This window comes from Loxodonta africana, chromosome 16 (assembly GCF_030014295.1).
Source record: "Loxodonta africana isolate mLoxAfr1 chromosome 16, mLoxAfr1.hap2, whole genome shotgun sequence".
Lineage (NCBI taxonomy): Eukaryota > Metazoa > Chordata > Mammalia > Proboscidea > Elephantidae > Loxodonta > Loxodonta africana.
In genome coordinates, this window is record NC_087357.1 from 33,667,469 (window position 1) to 33,686,204 (window position 18,736).

An 18,736-nucleotide genomic window follows, 5' to 3' on the forward strand; every position below is an offset into this window, starting at 1 on the left:
CACATCTTTCTCCCACAGGATGAAGTAACAAATATACAAAATAATAGAGGTTGTCTGGAGGAAGCTTAGTGGTATGTTTTAATCAGAGTAAGGACAGCCAAGTGTGAAATAGGAAATGAAGAGAAAGTAGCAGAGCACTGTGAGGATAAACAGTTTAAACTGGATGCCAGTTAAAGGTCAACAAAGTAGGGACTTGGAAGGAACAGTGCAGATAAAGAACAATTGAAAAAATAATTCGGCCTGAACACTTTAAAAAAAAATAAAGAGGGAAAGAGGCTAAAGGTGGAAAGCCAGAAATTCATCATTGAAGAAGACACCATCAATTGCAGTTATTAAGGTCTGGCAAAACTTCGGTGAATAAAAACTTTCATTTTGGGGTATTCAGAATTACTGACAGTGCTGATTTTAGTCCAAAGGGAGGACAACCTTAGAATAGAAAGTGAGGTGAACCAGAAGAGCTGGTTCTCGGAGGTCTTAGAAGTTCAGGTATTGGTCAAAGTGGCTCCTGCGGGAATATACTGCTTCCTCAAACTGCAAAAAGTCTGCCTTTCTCTTTTTTACACGAGGACTTTCAGGTGAGTAGTAAAAGCAAGTCTTTTCTACTTTATGGAGATGGATCATGAAACCTTTTCTACTCTAGGAACTTACAAACCTTCCCTTGGATTATATTTCCCTTTTTCTTGCTGTGGAAACCCTGGTGGCGTAGTGGTTAAGTGCTACGGCTGCTAACCAAAGGGTTGGCAGTTCGAATCTGCCAGGTGCTCCTTGGAAGCCCTGTGGGGCAGTTCTGCTCTGTCCTATAGGGTCGCTATGAGGAATCAACTCAACAGCACTGGGTTTGGTTTGGTTTTTCCTGCTGTGGAGGGTCAGCATTCCCAGGAAGCCATTTTATTCCCTGGAGGCAACTACATTTCAGAAACAGGAAGGAATGAGCTGGATTGCTCAACCTGAGCTGCAGGTGAAGAACTGCTTTCTCAGAGAGTGCTTCTCCAAATATTCTCCCTTTCTTGGTATCTTTATCTGGAGTTCATGTAACCACATGACAGTCGAGAGCCCTGGCATTTCCCCAGGGTGGAGGTGCCAGCTAGTGTTACTGCGTTTGATTTAGACACTCCTGGCTTCCTGCTGTTGAGGCCCAGAATTTGACCTAAAGTAACCCTTAGTCAGGGCAGGGCAGGTTACTGGGGTATGAGTCAACTGTCATAGCCTTTACTTCTTTTTTACTCTTAAAGGTACAGGTCCCGGATAGGGTACCTGACCATAGAGATAAATCCCAGGAGGAGCAGGGGACTTTGAATCTCAGCCAAAAAACTCCCAGACACAAAGTACAATCAGATTCACTTCACCTTTATTATGAACAAACACAATCTCAGATCAGTACAGCTAGCTTCGGAGTTGATATTAATAGAAATTATTCCAAAATTATCTTAGGTCACAAATAACTACTATCCCACATAAAAAGGGAAAAATCTCATCCAGTCAAGGAAAGGTACCTTGTGTATGTATCCATGGCAATGAGTTTATGCACTCTCAAACTTTGTGTGGCTAGTCATCCACCACCTATCCAATGGACTCATTCGATCCCTTGGAGAAAACCATAGAGACTAATGATACCATTCAGGACATGGACATGTTAAGTTCACGGTGGATACTGCTGCTATTAAAAAAAACTCAGGACTTAAGAGAATTCCTCTGCCAAAAGATCCCAAGATGCTTTATAAAAAGCATTACTCACTCCTCAAAACTGCCCTTTGAGGTAGGTCAGTATTATTATCCCCATTTTAACAGAAGGAAAACTGAGGCACATTGTAGTTAAGTGACTTGCCCAGAGTCACATAGCAAGTCAGTGGCACAGTGGTAGGAGAGGTCCTGGCCTTGACCACCAGCGTAACATTGCCACATTGGTTTCTTCAACCTCTCATGCTGACCCATTCGAGTTACACTTACAGAGAATACACTCAGGATACTAGCAAACCAAGGAGAAAATTTTCCATTTTAAATGCTACCACCATATTTTAATCTAAAAAAATTATAAATCCAATACATTCAAATTACTTCCACCCTCCATCAAATATGGGCACTCAATAATAGAACAGCCCTAAGAAGAGTTTCCAGAATGAAGCCCAGAAGGGAATCCTGCAAATAGCTATACTGAAAATTCTCCAGGCAGGCCCCTTTTTCCGCCACCCACTTCTGTAATCTCTCAGGTGCAAAGGACCGCCACAGAGGGAGCAAGGGGAAGGAGCAGAGGGTAGGCTCATATGCGACACTGATTAGAAAAGATGTAAGGCACCCAAGTAAGTTGTCAGCACACCCACAAAGCAAGGGCTGTGAGAAATTCAGACTCTTGATCAGATGTGAGTTTCTAGATCATTAATGTGTTACTTGAACTGAGCTTTTAGAATCTTCAAAATAGTGTTCCTTATTCGGCAGATATACCCCCACCTACACACCCCCATACGCACTGGGGCCCTCAGCCTGAGGAACTTGGCCCAGCCTTGTGTAGCATCATGGTATGGATCAGATCCATGAACACAGTTAGAAGAGAAAGTTGTTTTTATTGTTCTTATGCTATAAAGCAGGCACCTGATAACCTGTGGGATTAAAACCACCCGACAGAGATTTCCAAGGGGTAGGTGCACATAGGCCAGCAGATCTAAACTAGTGATTTTCCATTCAATTCTTTCTGACTGAGATGATCAGCTCAAAAAATAGGATGCCTGGAGTGCAGGCTAACCCCTGTAGCCTCTATTCAATTAACAGAAGAAAAAAGGATGTCTTCCCTTCCACCATTGGGGCTTAACAGGGGACAGAGTATTTGGTGTTGTATAATTGCAATCAGAGTAAAAAGTCAAGTTTCTGCATTAACTACTGAGGTACAGGGACAGGAGTGTTCCAAAGTTCTCAAAGCACTGATATTTTGTTTCAGACGTATTCTATGCTATTGTCTGCCCTAGACTGTGTTGTGGAGAATGCTGGTTTGCTTAAGAGTCTGTTCAGCAAGTTTCATGGTATCTCAGATCCGAGTCCCTGTGGAAGCTTTGCAGCACACCCTCATTCCAGGGAACAGGGCCTCCCTTCAAAGTGAGGCAGTTTGGAACTCGCTTTTGCTTCTTGCATATCCCCAGTGAAGACCAGGCTCCCTCCTACTTCTGCAAGCACTGTACTGTCAGCTGGGAGCACTGACTCAGACTGGGCAGATTTACTGAGCAAGCAGGGGGCATCCAGCCTGCTCACTGGTTCTGACCCTGACACGGGAGACTGAAAACAAACCCTCTTTTCCTCTATGGCTGGTTCACTGGCACAGCACGGGCATTTGGCTTGGCTGTGCCTTATGAGAGAGAGCCTCTCTGAGCTAAGGACGTTTCTAGTATGGTTTGCTAGCCCTGTCTTGAGTCATCAGTGTGGCAGGGGAATGCAGGGGTGTAAGGTGGAATCACCCTGGAGGCCAAATGAAAATAGCGGCTAGCTGCTTTGTGTAAGGAGAAACAGTGGTTCAGTGACCCTGAGCATTTCTGTCTGTAGGAGAGGGAACTACCTGAACACCAAGAGCCATCCGACCTCTGGGTCAATACAAAGAAGGCTACCTGTCCAGAGAAAGAAGGCAATGTCAGGGAAGAGAGAGACAGGGACAGAAGGGGAAAAACCAGGAAACAAGAATCAAAGGGATTCCTGCCTCGTCCCCCAGGAGTTCTATACTCTAGGCTAGATGTTAACAGAGCAAGGAAAGAGTAAAAGGCGGTGATACAGGGGAGACGTTTTTACCCATTCCAAGGAGAAATCAAATTAATGAATCTAACTTGTTTGTATAACTATTTTTTAAATCAGGACACCCAATAGCATACTCAGAAACCTTCTGAATCCCCTGGCAATGTGTTCTTAGAGGCCTTCCTTTATAAAGTTACCTCTAAGGAACTGCCTCAGATTCTGCCCCTTAAGCCCTCCATCCTCTGTCTAGCAGTAATGGGGAAGGAGACAACTCCTTCAAGTTTCTTCAAGTATCCCTCTTTTAGGGCTCCCTCTAAGTGAAATATTTTAGTGCTCCAAGCAAAGTATATACATGTATATAAAATATTTGGCCCAACTTCACCTCCTAAAATGCTTCCTTTTTTGGATGTTTGGAAATGCTACAGCCATCTTGAAATTACGAGTGGAGCTGACCAATATTCTAATGATGGCAGGGCAGAAAGATGAAAGAACTTTGATGATTCCATAAGCTGCTAGATTCACTAATTCTGGAGACATCCAATCTCAAGACTTCTTGTTACATGAAATAAGAAATCTTCCTGTTATGTAAGGGAAGGGAAAAAAAAAAAAAAAATCCTTCCCCAGCAGAGACCAATTTTACTGCAAACTAAAAGCTTTTTCTTTATCCCTAGCCTAAACCATATCAAAACCTTGAAACTTGCTTTTGTGTTCTAGTATTGCCAAGCTCCAGGGCCATTCCCTGCTCAGTCAGGAGAGAAAGGAAGCATGCTGTGTGGTGGGGCTTGAAGTCGTCACTAGATATGCAGTTGTAGATCTGAGCATGGCAGGAGATTCCTCTTGCCTTGTTTCTCACCCCATTCCCATCCTTATTTATTGACTGTGCTATGTATGCTCCCTCTCTCCCCTGATGATCTACCTGCTTAGAAAAGCCTTGTGCCAAATAATTTTCTATTCCAACTAGCAAAAGCCTGAGCTGAAGATAATCAACTATAGAAAGGTTGTCTACGCTTTGGAAATTTGACTGACCAGCTGCTTGCCTGGGAGGCAATGAGGGAGAAGAGAAAGGAAGGTGATAAGAATAAAGCAAAGAGATGGACAATGGAACTAGAAGGGAGAGAAGAAATGAGAATATCAGCTTAGCATCATCAAGGCAGAGTTGTTGGCTTTCAATACTTTTGCATTTTTAAAAGAATGCTGTACTGGAATGGGTTAATGTCATCATCTTTAGCATCGTGTTAGCATTATTCAGTAGTTGATAAACAGAACATTAAACCTCTGCCCCACTGGCTTTTGAAAAAGGAACCTGAGGGACTCAAAACTCAGCCACTCTTGTAACTTCCATCTCCAGTTCTCTTAACCCTGGCCAGGATGGCGGCCTTGGACACTTTTTTTCGGTCATAAGCCAGACCGAGGGCAGCCATGCAGTCGATGAAGAAGGTGGTGAAGTTGATGTGCCAACGGTACTCGCTGGTGGCGTAGTCGTAGGGAAAGGAGTGGTGGTAGTTGTGGAAGCCCTCACCTGGAACAAAAGCAAGAGATGTTATGGAGCTCAATGGCAAACTGCTGTCTTTGGGATCTTTGCATGCTTGTTACCTAGCAGAGTACCTCAAACCTGGAAGAAGCTCTCTGTTGTCTAATGAATGAATAAGTGAATCTAGCCCCTTCGACTCTAAACCAAACAAATCTCCTCATACACTTCAAGAGAAACATTTGGGGAAACACTGGATCTGGGGAACCATGGCTATCTGGGAGCCTTTGCGGGAGGAAGACTGGTAGTTTCTCTCAAGAGACTGTAAAATGGCTAAAGAGAAAGTGCCATTGTTTTGAAGAGATTTCATATTGGGAAATTCTAGAGTTTCACTAAGTATTGGTCTGAGGCCCTGAGAGCTCTGTGTATATGGGTATGTGTTAGGGTGGGGAGGGGAGACAGTCCAGACTGAACTTTTTGCTGTGTTTCTCACAAAGATGAGCAAAGGAGCACACCTTTCCCCCACTGTCCTTGTTACCCCTGAGAGACGGAGGGTACCAACACAACAGTTGGCAATAGCGCAAAGTCGGAACAAAGGAGGCCCAGCCTAGGGGCCTGAGTTTCCTCAGCCACTGCTGGTTCAGAGCAGGCTGCTTTGGCTTCTAATACTTTGGACTTTGACTCTGATGAATGAGTGATGCTGACAAGGCAGAAGCTTTCTGAGTGAAGAGGCAAAATGCTTATATATTCCCTCTAACCTCTGGGATTCTGTGAACTGTTGGGGTAGGCAGTTCATTTTGCTGGATGGAGGAAAACAAAGTAATTCTGGATTCAAGATAATTTCTGTAATGGGCAAAGCTTTGGAAAACCTACGACGAGTTCTCCAACCTTGGCAAGACTCTTCTTTCTAAACTTGTTCAACAATACTGACCTTTATCACAGGCCGGGAATAAAGAATAGCTAATAAAAGAGCTTGTTGGACCCTTTGAAGATAAAAGTAGCCCAGGTAGAGTAGTAATGATATTAATAACAAGCAAGTGTACAAAGTCCTGCAGAGTAAATGATACCACCCAGAACATCAGACCAAACCTATTGCCATCGAATCAAATTCCGACTCATAGCGACCCTATAGTACAGAGTAAAACTGCCCCAGGGTTTTCAAGACTCTAAATTTTTACATAAGCAGACTTTCTACATCTTTGTCCAGCGGAGCAGCTGGTGGGTTCCAACCACTGACATTTCGGTTTGCAACCAAGCGCTTAACCACTGTGCCACCAAGGCACCTCATCGAGGACATTACAAGGTATATATTCCCTGTGACATCTGATTATCCACACAGTAAACTGAGTAGGAGGGTAGGTTAACCCCAAGGCTAAAGATACCAGAGAGTATTACTAATTTTCATAAATGGTTTTCTAGCTAGGCTCTGTATTAGCACTAAACAGGTCTAAATTTATCAGATTTAAAACTGAAGCAGAGGCACACATAGATGAGGGAGAACAATGGGGGGAGGTGAGGGGGGTGGGGGGATGGGGGAAGGATGGCCAGGAGATGTAGAAGAACAAAGCTTTGCAATTGAGACAGCAAAGGACAGCCCAAGAAAGGCTCAAGGGAGAAGGTCGGCTATGGCAGAGAAAAGAAGAGCATGTGATTGTGGGGGGAGGTAATGCAAGAAGCAAAAAAGATTAGCATGTCAGGAAACAACTGGAGGGGAGCCAGGGGTGTGGTGATAAGGGAGGAGAGCAGTTACTAGGACAGCAGGTATGGAGACCTGAATCATAACTGAGACAAAACAAGACATAACTGATGGTTATAAAGAGGCTAAAGTTGGGTTAAGCTCCTTAGAGATTCCTAGACAAATCTTCATTCCAGCAAATCCCATTTCTATGAAAATCTCAGACTGGGACAGTGTAGGTGATTTATTTCAAACATGGTCCAAACTACGAGACAGGAAAAATGGCCTTTTAGTCAAGAAAGTAAAGATGGTCAGAGTAAAGAATATGAAGGAAGATTTTCAAGAGAGAAAAAATAAGTGTGTTGGGCCATGGTGTGCATAAATATGTGGGATGGTGTGGTGCCTGGGAATACTGATCACTAGTGAGGAGGAAGAGTCTACTGGTCTGCCTAAGGAAAATGCATTAGAGGCCTTAGTCAAGGTACGTAATTCAGTTGAAGAGAATAGAAAAAAAATGGAGATGGAAGGTAGAGCCCTGTCGTCTTAGACTCTGGCAATTGGGACTGGAATTAAAAAGAGAAATAATTTCATGAATTAGATCAGGGAGCAGGAACGTGCGGTCAGCCGTTTTCTAGGGGGATTCTGAAGTCATGTTGGGGGAAGAGGTGTCCTTGGCACAGAATAAAAGTAGGAGAGAGAAAAACAAAGGACCTGATGAGTTGTGGGTGGTGGTAAAGGCCACCAACAGGTGGCTTGATGCCCTTCATGTTGGCACCAATGAGCAATGAGGATATAACTTGTCTGGATATAGCGGGGAGATAAAAAAAAAAAAAAAAGATTATTGAACTAAGCTGTAATTATTTATTCTACATTTTTTACAGCATGTTTAAATATTAAACAGAAGGCCTACAGGCCAGCCAGATGCCCCTATTGTTCCCTTTATGCATTCCCTGCCTCAGGCAAGGTGATAGTCCAGCCCAGAGGTGACTAGAAAATAGAAAACTCAAAGGGATTTATACATAGTATTTGGAGATTGTTTTGGAACCTGGAATCAAAGGCATGGTATTTTTTACCCCTTCCTTTTTACCTAAGACTTTTTGCCTGATTCTCATAAAGGTTTTCTAATATATCAGCCCCCTAAATCAGCCAGCAAAAACCCTATGGATCACAGCGTTCTGATTCACAATCAATCATGGGGATGGCTCAGGACCAGGCAGCGTCTCATTCTACTGTGTGTGGGTCGCCATGATTTGGGCACTATCTCTACAGCAGCTAACAGCTTTATAGTGGAAAAACTGAGAGACAGAAATGTCATATAAATAAGCTAATCTGGATTCTCTGATCAACAGACCACTAGATCTGGTCTTGCTGTGGACTGCTGACTTACCCGCAGCTCCCAGTGAAACCAGGATATTCTCTCGAGGGCCAATGTTCTTATCATAAGGGCGATAGCCGTAAAGGTGGGCGGCACTGTTCACCAGCCAGGTGGCATTGAGCACGATGGTGTAACGAAGGAAAGTGGCAACAAACAAGCTGTGTTTGAAAGTTTCACCCCAAAAATACCATGGCACAAGGGTAGGCAGGATGAAGCACATCAACAGGATAGCGGGTTTGTAGTATCTACGTGGAAAGGTAATACGTTGAGTCAGCAGAGAGAAGATTCTCAGGCCTACCTGGATTTCCCACAATCATAGGGGTGGGTGTCTCTTTCCTGCTACATGACTAGTGTGTCAGAAAACAGAGCAAGAAGCGATGGGTGAGACATCTTTTGAGAATGTCATGTGATTCTCTCACTTTTTAGACGAGGTCACAAGGAGAGGTTAAATGACTTTCTAGGATCATACCACTAGGAACCAGTGGAGCAAGGATTGGGATGTTCCTGTCCTGACTCTAAATCCACTGCTCTTTTTTACTACAGCATAATGCCACAATGGTAAAATAGGTGAGGTCCAAATTAGAAACTAATAAACTCAGCTCTCTTTCTCAGGCTGATTTTCCCTTCTGCCTTTGGGCTCCTTTCTCTTACCCATCAGCACCCTTTTACAGGGTCATGCCTCCCATTTCCTGCTAGCCATCCTCTAATCCTTTGTTCTTCTTTTCTCTCAGAGAGGCACAGTAAGTATCCTTGACTGCCTGCAGGTCTCTGTCCCTCTAGACGCCCTATTCTATTCTTCTCTCATATGTAGACCAGGCCACTGACATTCTAAGGGAACTGACTTCTTACCTTCCTTCAGCAGTCAAATCTTACACTTCAATGCCCCATGCATCCAACCCCTTTCCATTCCTGCCACTTCTTCCCTGGCATGGATCCTCATTACCTATTGTGGTTACTTCCTAATTGTATTCCTGCCTCTCATCTCTTTGGCTCAATGGCTCCTTTCACCTGTCCTCAGAGGGACTTTTCTAGAGCACATTTTTGACTATGTCACATTCCTGCTCAAAAAAAACTAAAAATGGTTTCCTATTGCCTACTGAAGTAAATCCTGGACTAAAAAATTCTACAAAACTGGCATCAGCCTCTCTTCCCAGTCTTACTTCCTACCACACCCTATACTTCAAGCAAAAAGACCGTTGCTGGAACATGCTTCATACTTTAGCTCATTCTGTTCTTTCTATTTGCACTGCCCCCCATGCAGCCCCCAGTTATCAAAATCCCTACCCATGCACCAGACTTGATCCAGGAAATCCTTCCCTGATGTTCCTCACTGTGTAATCTCCCTCCCCATGTGCTTCTTGTGGTACAGAATATATTCTACCTTGTATCATGGTTCTTGGGGGTACTTGGGTTTATCCTTCACCCACCCCTCTAATAGTCTACAGACTCCCAGAGAGTAAAGGCTATGCCATATTCATCTTTGTATCCGTTCTAGGTCAATAAATATTTGTTAAATTTAAATGATATAATTAAGATAGTTCAGAGAGAAAAGAATAGAGCAATAATCTATGGCTGTAGGCCTGTGGGATATTAAAATTTGGAGTTTGCAATTATAATTTTGTACATGCAAACCCAGTAAATTTCTCATCCTATGTTTTATAAATTCTAGAAGAACAAGGGGGCCCCCAAACACCAGTTGCTCAGGGCCATGTCCCCAGCTTCATCACCCCTTCACTCACTTCCTCTGGAACATTAACATCTTCTCAGCTTTTAGGTCAGACAAGTCCAGCAAACCGCCCTTCTCTTTGACAGCCGGGTGTTTGCGCACGAGCAGCCAACCCACGTGAGAGAAGAAAAAGCCACGTCGGGAATTGTGAGGATCAGCATCCGTTTCAGAAAACTTGTGGTGGACACGGTGGTCTCGGGCCCATTCAAAAATGTCATTCTGGAGGGACAGAGAAGAGAAACGTAGGCCTGAGGTGAGACACCCTCTTAGAGGAATTTCCGTGGCTCTCCGCCCAGCCAACCTCACCAAATACATAGGAGTCTGGGATCCAAAGGAGGGAGCCATGGTGTTGTCTCCTTTTCTCCCAACTTGCTACTGAAGGGGAAAAGCAACTTAAAGTCTCAGGACCACATGGATAGGACTGGCTACTTCTTGAAAGTTCTATGGTGGGTGGGTTGGATATAGATCATACAGAGCTTAGATAGTTCTAGGGTAAAAGGATGAGGCTGCAGGGAGCTCAATTCTCATGTCCTTGGCAAGAGACCACTCATACAACCCACTAACAAGGCCAGGCATATAAGTCAAGATCACGGCCCATTTCCAAATGACCTGTGGGTTTCTCTGGGACTCTTCCTATCTTTTTCAGAATGTTCCAAATGGGAGCATTTCTTCCCTTTGCCTCACAAGTACACTATCAAGAATCTTTAAGGTATGAAATGCTACATTAGAGATATTATGCAGATGTGGGAAGTACCTGGGATACTGCATGGTGAAGGGGACTGATTTGGTTTCCTTCTTTTCATCTCTTGCTCCAATCAAAGTCCCACACCACATGCTATCCTTTGCCCATTGCTACCATTTAATAGCTATCTTATGAGAAGCCCTTTCCCCAATTCTCTGCATTCTATCTCGGCTATAAAACTTTCTCCCTCAGCAAACCTCAACAGTTAACTCAGCTAGCTTAACAGCCCAAGACAGGAACAAAATAGGTCATCTAACCTCTCAGTGACTCAGTTTCCTCATCTGTAAAACCCATTGCTGTTGAGTCGATTCCGACTCATAGCGACCCTACAGGACGGAGTAGAACTGCCCCATAGAGTTTCCAAGGAGCACCTGATGGATTTGAACTGCCAACTTTTTGTTAGCAGCTGTAGCTCTTAACCACTACACCACGAGGGTTTCACATCTGTATAAAGAGGATGATAATAATTTTTTTTTTTTTTTTACCTCCTAAGACTGTTGTGAGGATATAATGAGGTAATCTATGCCAGGTGCTGGAACAATGCTGGGCATGTAGTGCTATAAATGTTTTCACTCTTATCTAAAAACAACAGAGTTTGTAAGTCTGTGAAACACAAAGTTTTATCCCACTGTGGCAGGGCCCTAAGATATTCCCCTAGAATAATAATTTATTATCCAATGTTTGCCCAGGGAGCCTGGGCAGAGAAAACCAGGCTCAGTCCCTGGCTTATGCATTGTGGCCAGACTGTGTGATAATGCGGGGACCACAAATTCAAAAAGAATTCTACAAAGTATTTCCTGTTTACCTCCTATTTCTCTTTCCCTGTGCTTTATGGACTTAAGGACTGAGTAGTTTGCACTTGAGATGACTACAAGGAGAAAGAAAAAAAAAAAAAAAAAGAAATGGCTTCCCAGGTATTGCTCCTCTCCAGATACCATCCCGTCTGTTCTGCCCCTAAAGATCATTGATAGAGTAGAGAAAAAAGAGCTGAGCCGAACAGCCTTCTCACCTGGAACGCCATTGTGTTCGCAATGACCAAGAAGACCCGCAGGGGCAGCCGAGCTTTGTAAGTTCGGTGGCTCCACAGGCGATGAGCTCCTGCTGTTATGCCCAGGGCACTCATGAAATAGTAGAACACCCCTGCCAGGAGAAGATGGGTGGGGGGGGGTTGTCACTAAGTGGAGTGAGTTCCATCTGGGAAAGCCCACCACTGGATATTCCCCTGATGCTGGCGTCTGTGTCGTCTTTAGCCTTCACGTGAGGACCTGCTTTGCCTTGAACTCTAAGGATACCTTGGTCTCTCAGATTTTACCACTTAAAATATACCACCACCACCACCCTACCATCCTCTCAACCTAGGAATTGAGATAAGATAAGGAGATAATACAGCAGTGCCCAGTCCCGGGAACTTCAGGAAGGCACAGGAGAGTATGGGGCTCTCACCATGTAGCCGTTTGTCATTCTGAGTCTGGTGGGACACTATCCTCTGTCCTACCTCCTCTGACCTCTCGCTAAGGGAACTTCAGGAAGGCAAGGGAGAGTATGGGGCTCTCGTCATGTAGTCATTTGTCATCCTGAGTCTGGTGGGACACTATCCTCTGCCCTACCTCCTCTGACCTTCCACGAACCTTCTCCAAGGTTTTAAGAACCACAAGCTACTCCTGTGGAGCTTAGGACCCATAAGCAAGGGTGATCTTAAGATTTTAACAGCCAGTTATGGCTTGGGCACTGACCAATCAGAGGGGCACTGAAGGCTCTCTACTGGGCCAGGCATGACTAATCGCTGAGTTGTGGATGGTTGGTAGGTCCTAGGAGAGGGCCTACACGGTAGGGGGCACTCAGGGGACTCAGAACTATGGCTATTTATCAACTGGTACAAAAGCATTTAAATTTTTAGCAGGCAGTATGGCCATACTAGGGAAAAATCAGCCCTGCATATAAGTCATATCTGCAGTATATTAAGCTTAACCAATACTTTTTATATTCTCTAGTTAATTCATTGGATACCTTGAATGGGTAAGTAATATTAATATCCTCACTTTGCAGTTGGAGAAGTGGGTGCTCAGAGAGGTTAAATGTTTATCTGCAGTCCCATGGCTATTAAGAAATGGAGCTATGGTTTGAAACTAGGCTTTCTGCCAACAAGCAGTTCATGTTTCAACTAAACCATCACCTCCCAAGATATGTACACAGTTCCCGTGTCTCTCCTTTGCAACATCTCTCGTGAGTTCATACTTCCTCTAGACAATGGTCATTGTAGACAGTGGTGAGATGTGCTCAAAGCTGTCAGTGGGGCACCTCAACATTCTATAGCTCCATCTTCCTGGAGGCCCAGGGGGTGCCAGGTATAATCTCTAACTGGGAAGTGGGTTGCTGGACATATCTTCCTCTGTTCAGTAGTTCTAGAAGGAGGGGCTGAGGCCTTGGTAGAGAAGGCAAAATTAAAAGCAGGGACTATTGACAATGTTTCATTCCTAGGGAAACAGCTAGAAACAATGGGCCCTCAGTGGCCATAGAATTTAGTTGCAGTTGGAGACACCACACATGGTAACAAATTGTCCTGTGTCCTTCTCCAGCCATAGATACCAGTTTCCTGAACAGTTCTTTCTCTCCTCTATCCTACCTTCCTCCATCCTATCCTCTTCCTCCTACAAGATTCTGAGGAGAGTCATATAGCCAGAGTCTATCCCAACGAAAGTTTTATCCATACTCCCTCTGAGCTGGGATTAAGGCCCCAGGTGATTTCTTCTCCTCAAATCAGGTAGTGATACCTTCCCAGTTACACAAATATATGCATCAGGACCTGGAAAAACAGCAATTGAGCCAGAGCCCTGCCAATGACCAAGGAGGTAGAAAAATGGCTTTGGGGATTAAAACAGAAGCACTCAGCTCAGAAAGCACATAAAATCCCAGTATTAGTAGGGGAGTTGGGAAAAGAACCCAGATACACTAGTGCCCTTTTCTATTAATACCTCTGAGCCTATCAAATAAATGCAAAAAAACCAGAACCATTGCCACTGAGTCGATTTCGGCTCATAAAGACCCGATAGGACAGAGTAGCACTGCCCCATAGAGTTTCCAAGGCTGTAAATCTTTACAGAAGCAGACTGCCACATCTTTGTCCTGCAGAGCAGCTGGTGAGTCCGAACTGCTGACCTTTTGGTTAGCAGTTAGAACCCTTAACCACTGCATCACCAGGGCTCTTTCTGCCTATCAATTAAAAAAATAAAATATAAAATTAGAGGGGCTTAAATCAGTTTTTTTTTTTTTTTAAATCAGTTAGAGATGCATTCTTTCTCTCACTGATGGTTAAGCAAAATCTGATAGCTTTGGCCCTAAGAAAGGGACTAGGGAGGTTTAGCCCCTTGGCTTCCAGGGTTGCCAGAGATGTCTCTTCAGCTTACCGTAAGGTCCTTCTCAGAGGCTCCAGGATAAAAGGGACACAAGGCACTCAGATAAAGCAAGATAAGGTGAAGCCAAGCTCCTCTGCTCTGTGAGTGGGAAGACAAGATGAAACCTCTGGCCCCTTTCCCCATCCCTCTTGGTCCTCAAGACAGAGGAGTTCCGAAATCCCCATTATAAGGTGTTCATTCCATCAGCTAAGTCACCTACCAAAGTGCCCAGGGAGGAGAAGAAAAGTCTTGCTGAAGCCCAGTCCCATCACTAGAAGCCCCACTCAAGTCGCCATCCAGTCTCTGTGTGCCACGTTTCTCTATCCAAAGGCACAGCACACACCCATAGGTGGGGCTCAAAAAAGGCAGCGGGAACAGCCCTGGCTTTGGGATAGCATTCTGCTCCTTGCTCTAGCAACCGAGGGTGAGGACCAAGCAGAAGCACTCTGGCCACACTGGACTCACTGAGGCCTAAAGAGATGGTGCTGAGTGGAATCCCAAGGCTGGAAAGGGCTTATAGGTGACAAACCTATTCATGAAGATGCCCTTTTTGGGGTAAAAGGGGTGGAAAGAGGAGTCTACAGTCTCCCTGGAGAATCCTTATCCCTGCTGTTGATTCCTCATGCTACAATTGACTGGATTCTCAGAGGGGCTAGAGAACAGATGTCCCCTTCCCCTCACAAATTTAAGAGCCCTTCCTGGTCTGCAGATGAACCAATTTCCTGTACCTGGTCTGCTCTTGGGAAACCCTGGTGGTGTAGTGGTTAAGTGCTATGGCTGCTAACTAAAGGGTCAGCAGTTCGAATCCGCCAGGTGCTCCTTGGAAACTCTATGGGGCAGTTCTACTCTGTCCTATAGGGTCGCTATGAGTTGGAATTGACTTGATGGCACTGGGTTTGGTTTTTTGGTTTTTGTGGTCTGCTCTTATTCAGCAATGACACACCTGTAGCCTAAGGAACAGTACCTTCCTAATCCTAAAAAAGTAGTGTTGCCCCATTTTGTACCCAGAAAAATTGAGATTTCTGAAAAAAGGGATCTCCCAAGTTGTATTCACTTCATTATCTGTGGTGCTTGGAACACTTCAATGACCAGATCCAGTCACCTTTAGAAGGCTAAGAGGTCCCAGGGAAACAGCTAAAACTTGGCCCTCCAGTCCTGCTATATAACTACCCTCCAAGAGTGCAGCTGCCAGCAAGCACCCCACACCTGAGACTGCTCTGAAAACCCAAAGTTTTTTTTCTGGAGAGAGCACTCAGGCTCACTGTTCCTCAGAAAGAAGGGCAGAATGTGGTAATTTGGGGGCTCTGGGTCTCTGAAGCTGCCTGCTCTCCCCTTCCCAACTCAGGCTTATGGGGGCAGAGGTGAAATGCCTGCAAAGCACACACTGATGGAGCCTGAAAAAGGTGAGCTCAGGGCAGGTCAGGGACACACTGGGAACTGTTTCCCTCTCATTGCAGCAGCCTCAGGGTGCCTGGCTGTCCCTGGCAAGGAGGGAGGGTAGGGGCCAGGGAGCACTGGGGTTAGGAGAGAGGGGCTGGAGCAGGGTAGATAAGGAGGGGGGAATGAAACATTTCTTCAACCTTAGGTCATGAAGCCACTGGTCTAGTCCCATGTTACCATGCCTCTCCAGTGGGGCCTCTGACTTTTTTGTGCCCAGCAGGGCTGGGACAGGCAGTCATGCAAATAACTCAAACGGAAGATCTCCTTTCAGGGCAAGCTGCCTCAGGACTATTCAGTTCAAAGCCTGCACGTGGTCTCAGGGCTCCTCCCCAACACCCATGTTAAAGAACCCCCCAGAACTGAGACTCCTGCATCCCAGTCCCCCCAGGCTGTGTTCCCAGCCCACTCAGGCTACCAAAGAGAAAAAACAAACTCATTACTGTTGAGTCCATTCTGACTCATAGCGGCCCTATGAAGAAATGGCTTGGAAAACACTGATAGAAGGAGCTGGTGCCTCAGCTCTATGTAAGATCGCACCTTATTAAGACAGCAATGAGAAAACTGGGATACTGGGTCAGGAGAAGGGGGACACAAGTGTATCTGCTTACCCCAGAGCCAGGTGTAGAGCTTGCAGGTGGGAACCAGTGTGATCCCATACAGGGCTCCCAAATGTAGCAAAGACATAAGGATGATGTTTCTCCAGACATACACAGTCTTGGGCCTTGGACCCTCCTTGTCCTTGTAGGTTGGGTCGTAGATATCATCCTTCATTTCCGGGCGGATGTCTTCCTCCAAGTGTAGCAAAGCCTTCTCCAACTTGCCTCCTCCATTCTGCAGGATTTTGGAGGGAGGCGCTGTGATGGTGGTGGTGGTTGTGTAGGAGCTAGACATCTGGAAGGGAGAGGACGCAGAGAGTCAGGAAGGAGAGAACCAGGAGACGACACGTGGACGCAGCAGGGTCCACTTCACTCTCGAATCGAGGTAGGGGAAGGGTGGAGCACCGGCATAGATTCTGCCCCATTCCCCAGGTGAACTGAGGGCGGGGTTTACCCGAAGCTGGAAGAGGGGAAAGTTCCCAGGAACCTTTGCAGATAGATTAGGGGGTGAAACCTCAAGGTTAAGGGGCAATAAGGAGGAGTAAAAACTCCCACCCCTGTACACACACAAAGGAAGTCCCCGCAGCCATTCATAAAGGTACCGCCACGACTGGATTGTTCTTCATTTTAAAGCTTAAGAAACAAGTTTTTTACATATTACAGTCCACCTTCCCAATAAACTGAGCAAAGTTCAATTCGCATAAGGTGGCAAGTCCTCCCTGGAGCTCCCAACTCTCTCTCCCACCAGCCAGTCACCTAGAAGTCCCAGCAGCGCCGGCGAAGCCGCGGGCTGGGGCCATTGCTTGGAAGCTCACCTCCTCTTGCAGCAAGTGGGCCGGCATCTCGGCTCTCAGATGCTGGAATCAGTTTTCCAGGGCTGGGACTGCGGAGCTGAGTTCGGGGCAGCCGGCTCAGAGGGTGGACTTCTGTTCCGGATACCGCTTTTTGCCCGGCGGTGTGCGGCACTGTGCTCGGAGCCCTTCCCTGCGCCTGGCGCGTTGGATCCGTGTCCGGGCCGGGTCCGCTGTGCCGGGAGCTCCCGAGGCTGGGGATTTAAAGGCTACAACTGGCAGTGGGTGACGGTATCCCGTATTTCCTCAGACCCCTTTTATTCGCTGCCAACGAGGGGCAAAGGGCGGAGGGCCTGCTGGCCGAGACTCCCCCGCGTGGAGGTGCGGAAAGGCTGGCGTGGGGAGGAGACAGAAAGCAGAGGCACGCAGGGGGCCGGGGCTGTAGAACTGGGATGCTGCAGACACCGCCGCTGCCGCCGGGGAAATGCTAATGATGCCTCTGTAAATTCTGGCGCGTCATTGGCCGAAGGGAATTTGGTGCCACCTCGTCCTGCCGTTGCCATTGGCTCGGCGCAATCTGCTGTTCCCTCTGCCGCGAGCTCCTCGCTCCCCCTCCCCTCTCTTTCTCCTTTCCCTCTCTTCCTCCGGCCGCTGGGCCTCTGCCCGGCACCCGGCGTCCTCGGAGGCGCTCCGCGGCTTTCTTTCTGGAAGAGAGAGAAGACCTGGCCCAGGGGTCGCGGGGTGGGAACAAACTCAGAACTGACCCCTGAGTACCGCGAGTGGGTGGCCGCTGGGGAAGTTTTGCTGGAAACAGTGGGGAAACCACGGTTGTGACTACTACTCCCAATTCCAGCCAATCTTCTCATTTCCAGAGATGCGGAAAAGGGGAGAGCGGGCTTCAACCCACGAGTGTAAAGGGGGCTCTTGGAGCCCACCCCACCCCCCACTCGGGAGCGCCCTGGGCTGTGTCCCCTGCCGGACAGTGGCTCTTCCCTGCCCACCAGCTAGAGACTGCGTTCAGCTCCGGCCCTGTCTCCCTGGCACACCATCGCACAGACCTGCTCGCAGATACACCTAGAGACATATCTGCACCCTGGTACCTCACCGTTAGGCACCAGTGGGCAATGCCATCCCTATGTCCACTTCTCCAGAACTTGAGTGGCAGGTTTTGGAGATCCCTTAGGTTGTCAGGTTGTTGATTTTTAAGTCTCCTTCATGGAAGAGAGCAGAAACACAAACATGACCTCTCGCCCAGAAGCAGGTGCAAGGACTTGTATGGTGAATAAGAACAGCTAACAGGTATTGAATCGTTTTTGTTGTTAGTTGCCTGGGAGTTGGCTCTGACTCAGGGCGACCCTGTGTACAACAGAAGGAAACATTGCCCGGTCTTGTGCTATCTTCACAATCATGCCTGAGTCCATTGTTACTGCCCATTGTGTCTTTTGAGTACCTTCCAGCTTAGGGGGCTCGTCTTCCAGCACTATATCTGACAACATTCTTTTGTGATCCATGGTTTTCACGGGCTAATTTTTGAATGTAGATTGCCAGGTCTTTCTTCCTAGTCTGCCTTAGTATGGAAGCACCATTGAAACCTGTCTACCATGGGTGACCCTGCTGGTATTTGAAATACCGGTGGCATAGCTTTCAGCATATAGCAACACAAACTGACAAACTGACGGATGGGTGGTGGATGGAATTAGTACTGCAAGTCAGTTCACAATAATCATCTGGTTTAATCTTCACTGTGACCCTATGAGGTGGGTACACCATTATTTCATATTAAAGATTCCATTTAAGCTGAGATATGGAGAGATCCATAGCTT

General features: G+C 46.4%; 1 protein-coding gene and 1 pseudogene across 1 annotated transcript; both read right to left on the reverse strand.

Moving 5' to 3' along the window:
- Nucleotides 1-1,331: 1,331 nt before the first annotated feature.
- Nucleotides 1,332-3,761, reverse strand: LOC104845824 (uncharacterized; annotated as a pseudogene).
- Nucleotides 1,332-17,052, reverse strand: SCD (stearoyl-CoA desaturase). Its single transcript, XM_003409176.4, has 6 exons — nt 16,938-17,052; nt 16,135-16,417; nt 11,704-11,834; nt 9,966-10,171; nt 8,239-8,471; nt 1,332-5,227 (listed from the first exon to the last, which is right to left on the reverse strand). Exons 1-6 carry the CDS (start codon nt 16,962-16,964, stop codon nt 5,028-5,030), a joined length of 1,080 nt encoding a protein of 359 aa, XP_003409224.1. The 5' UTR covers nt 16,965-17,052; the 3' UTR covers nt 1,332-5,027.
- Nucleotides 17,053-18,736: the final 1,684 nt, after the last annotated feature.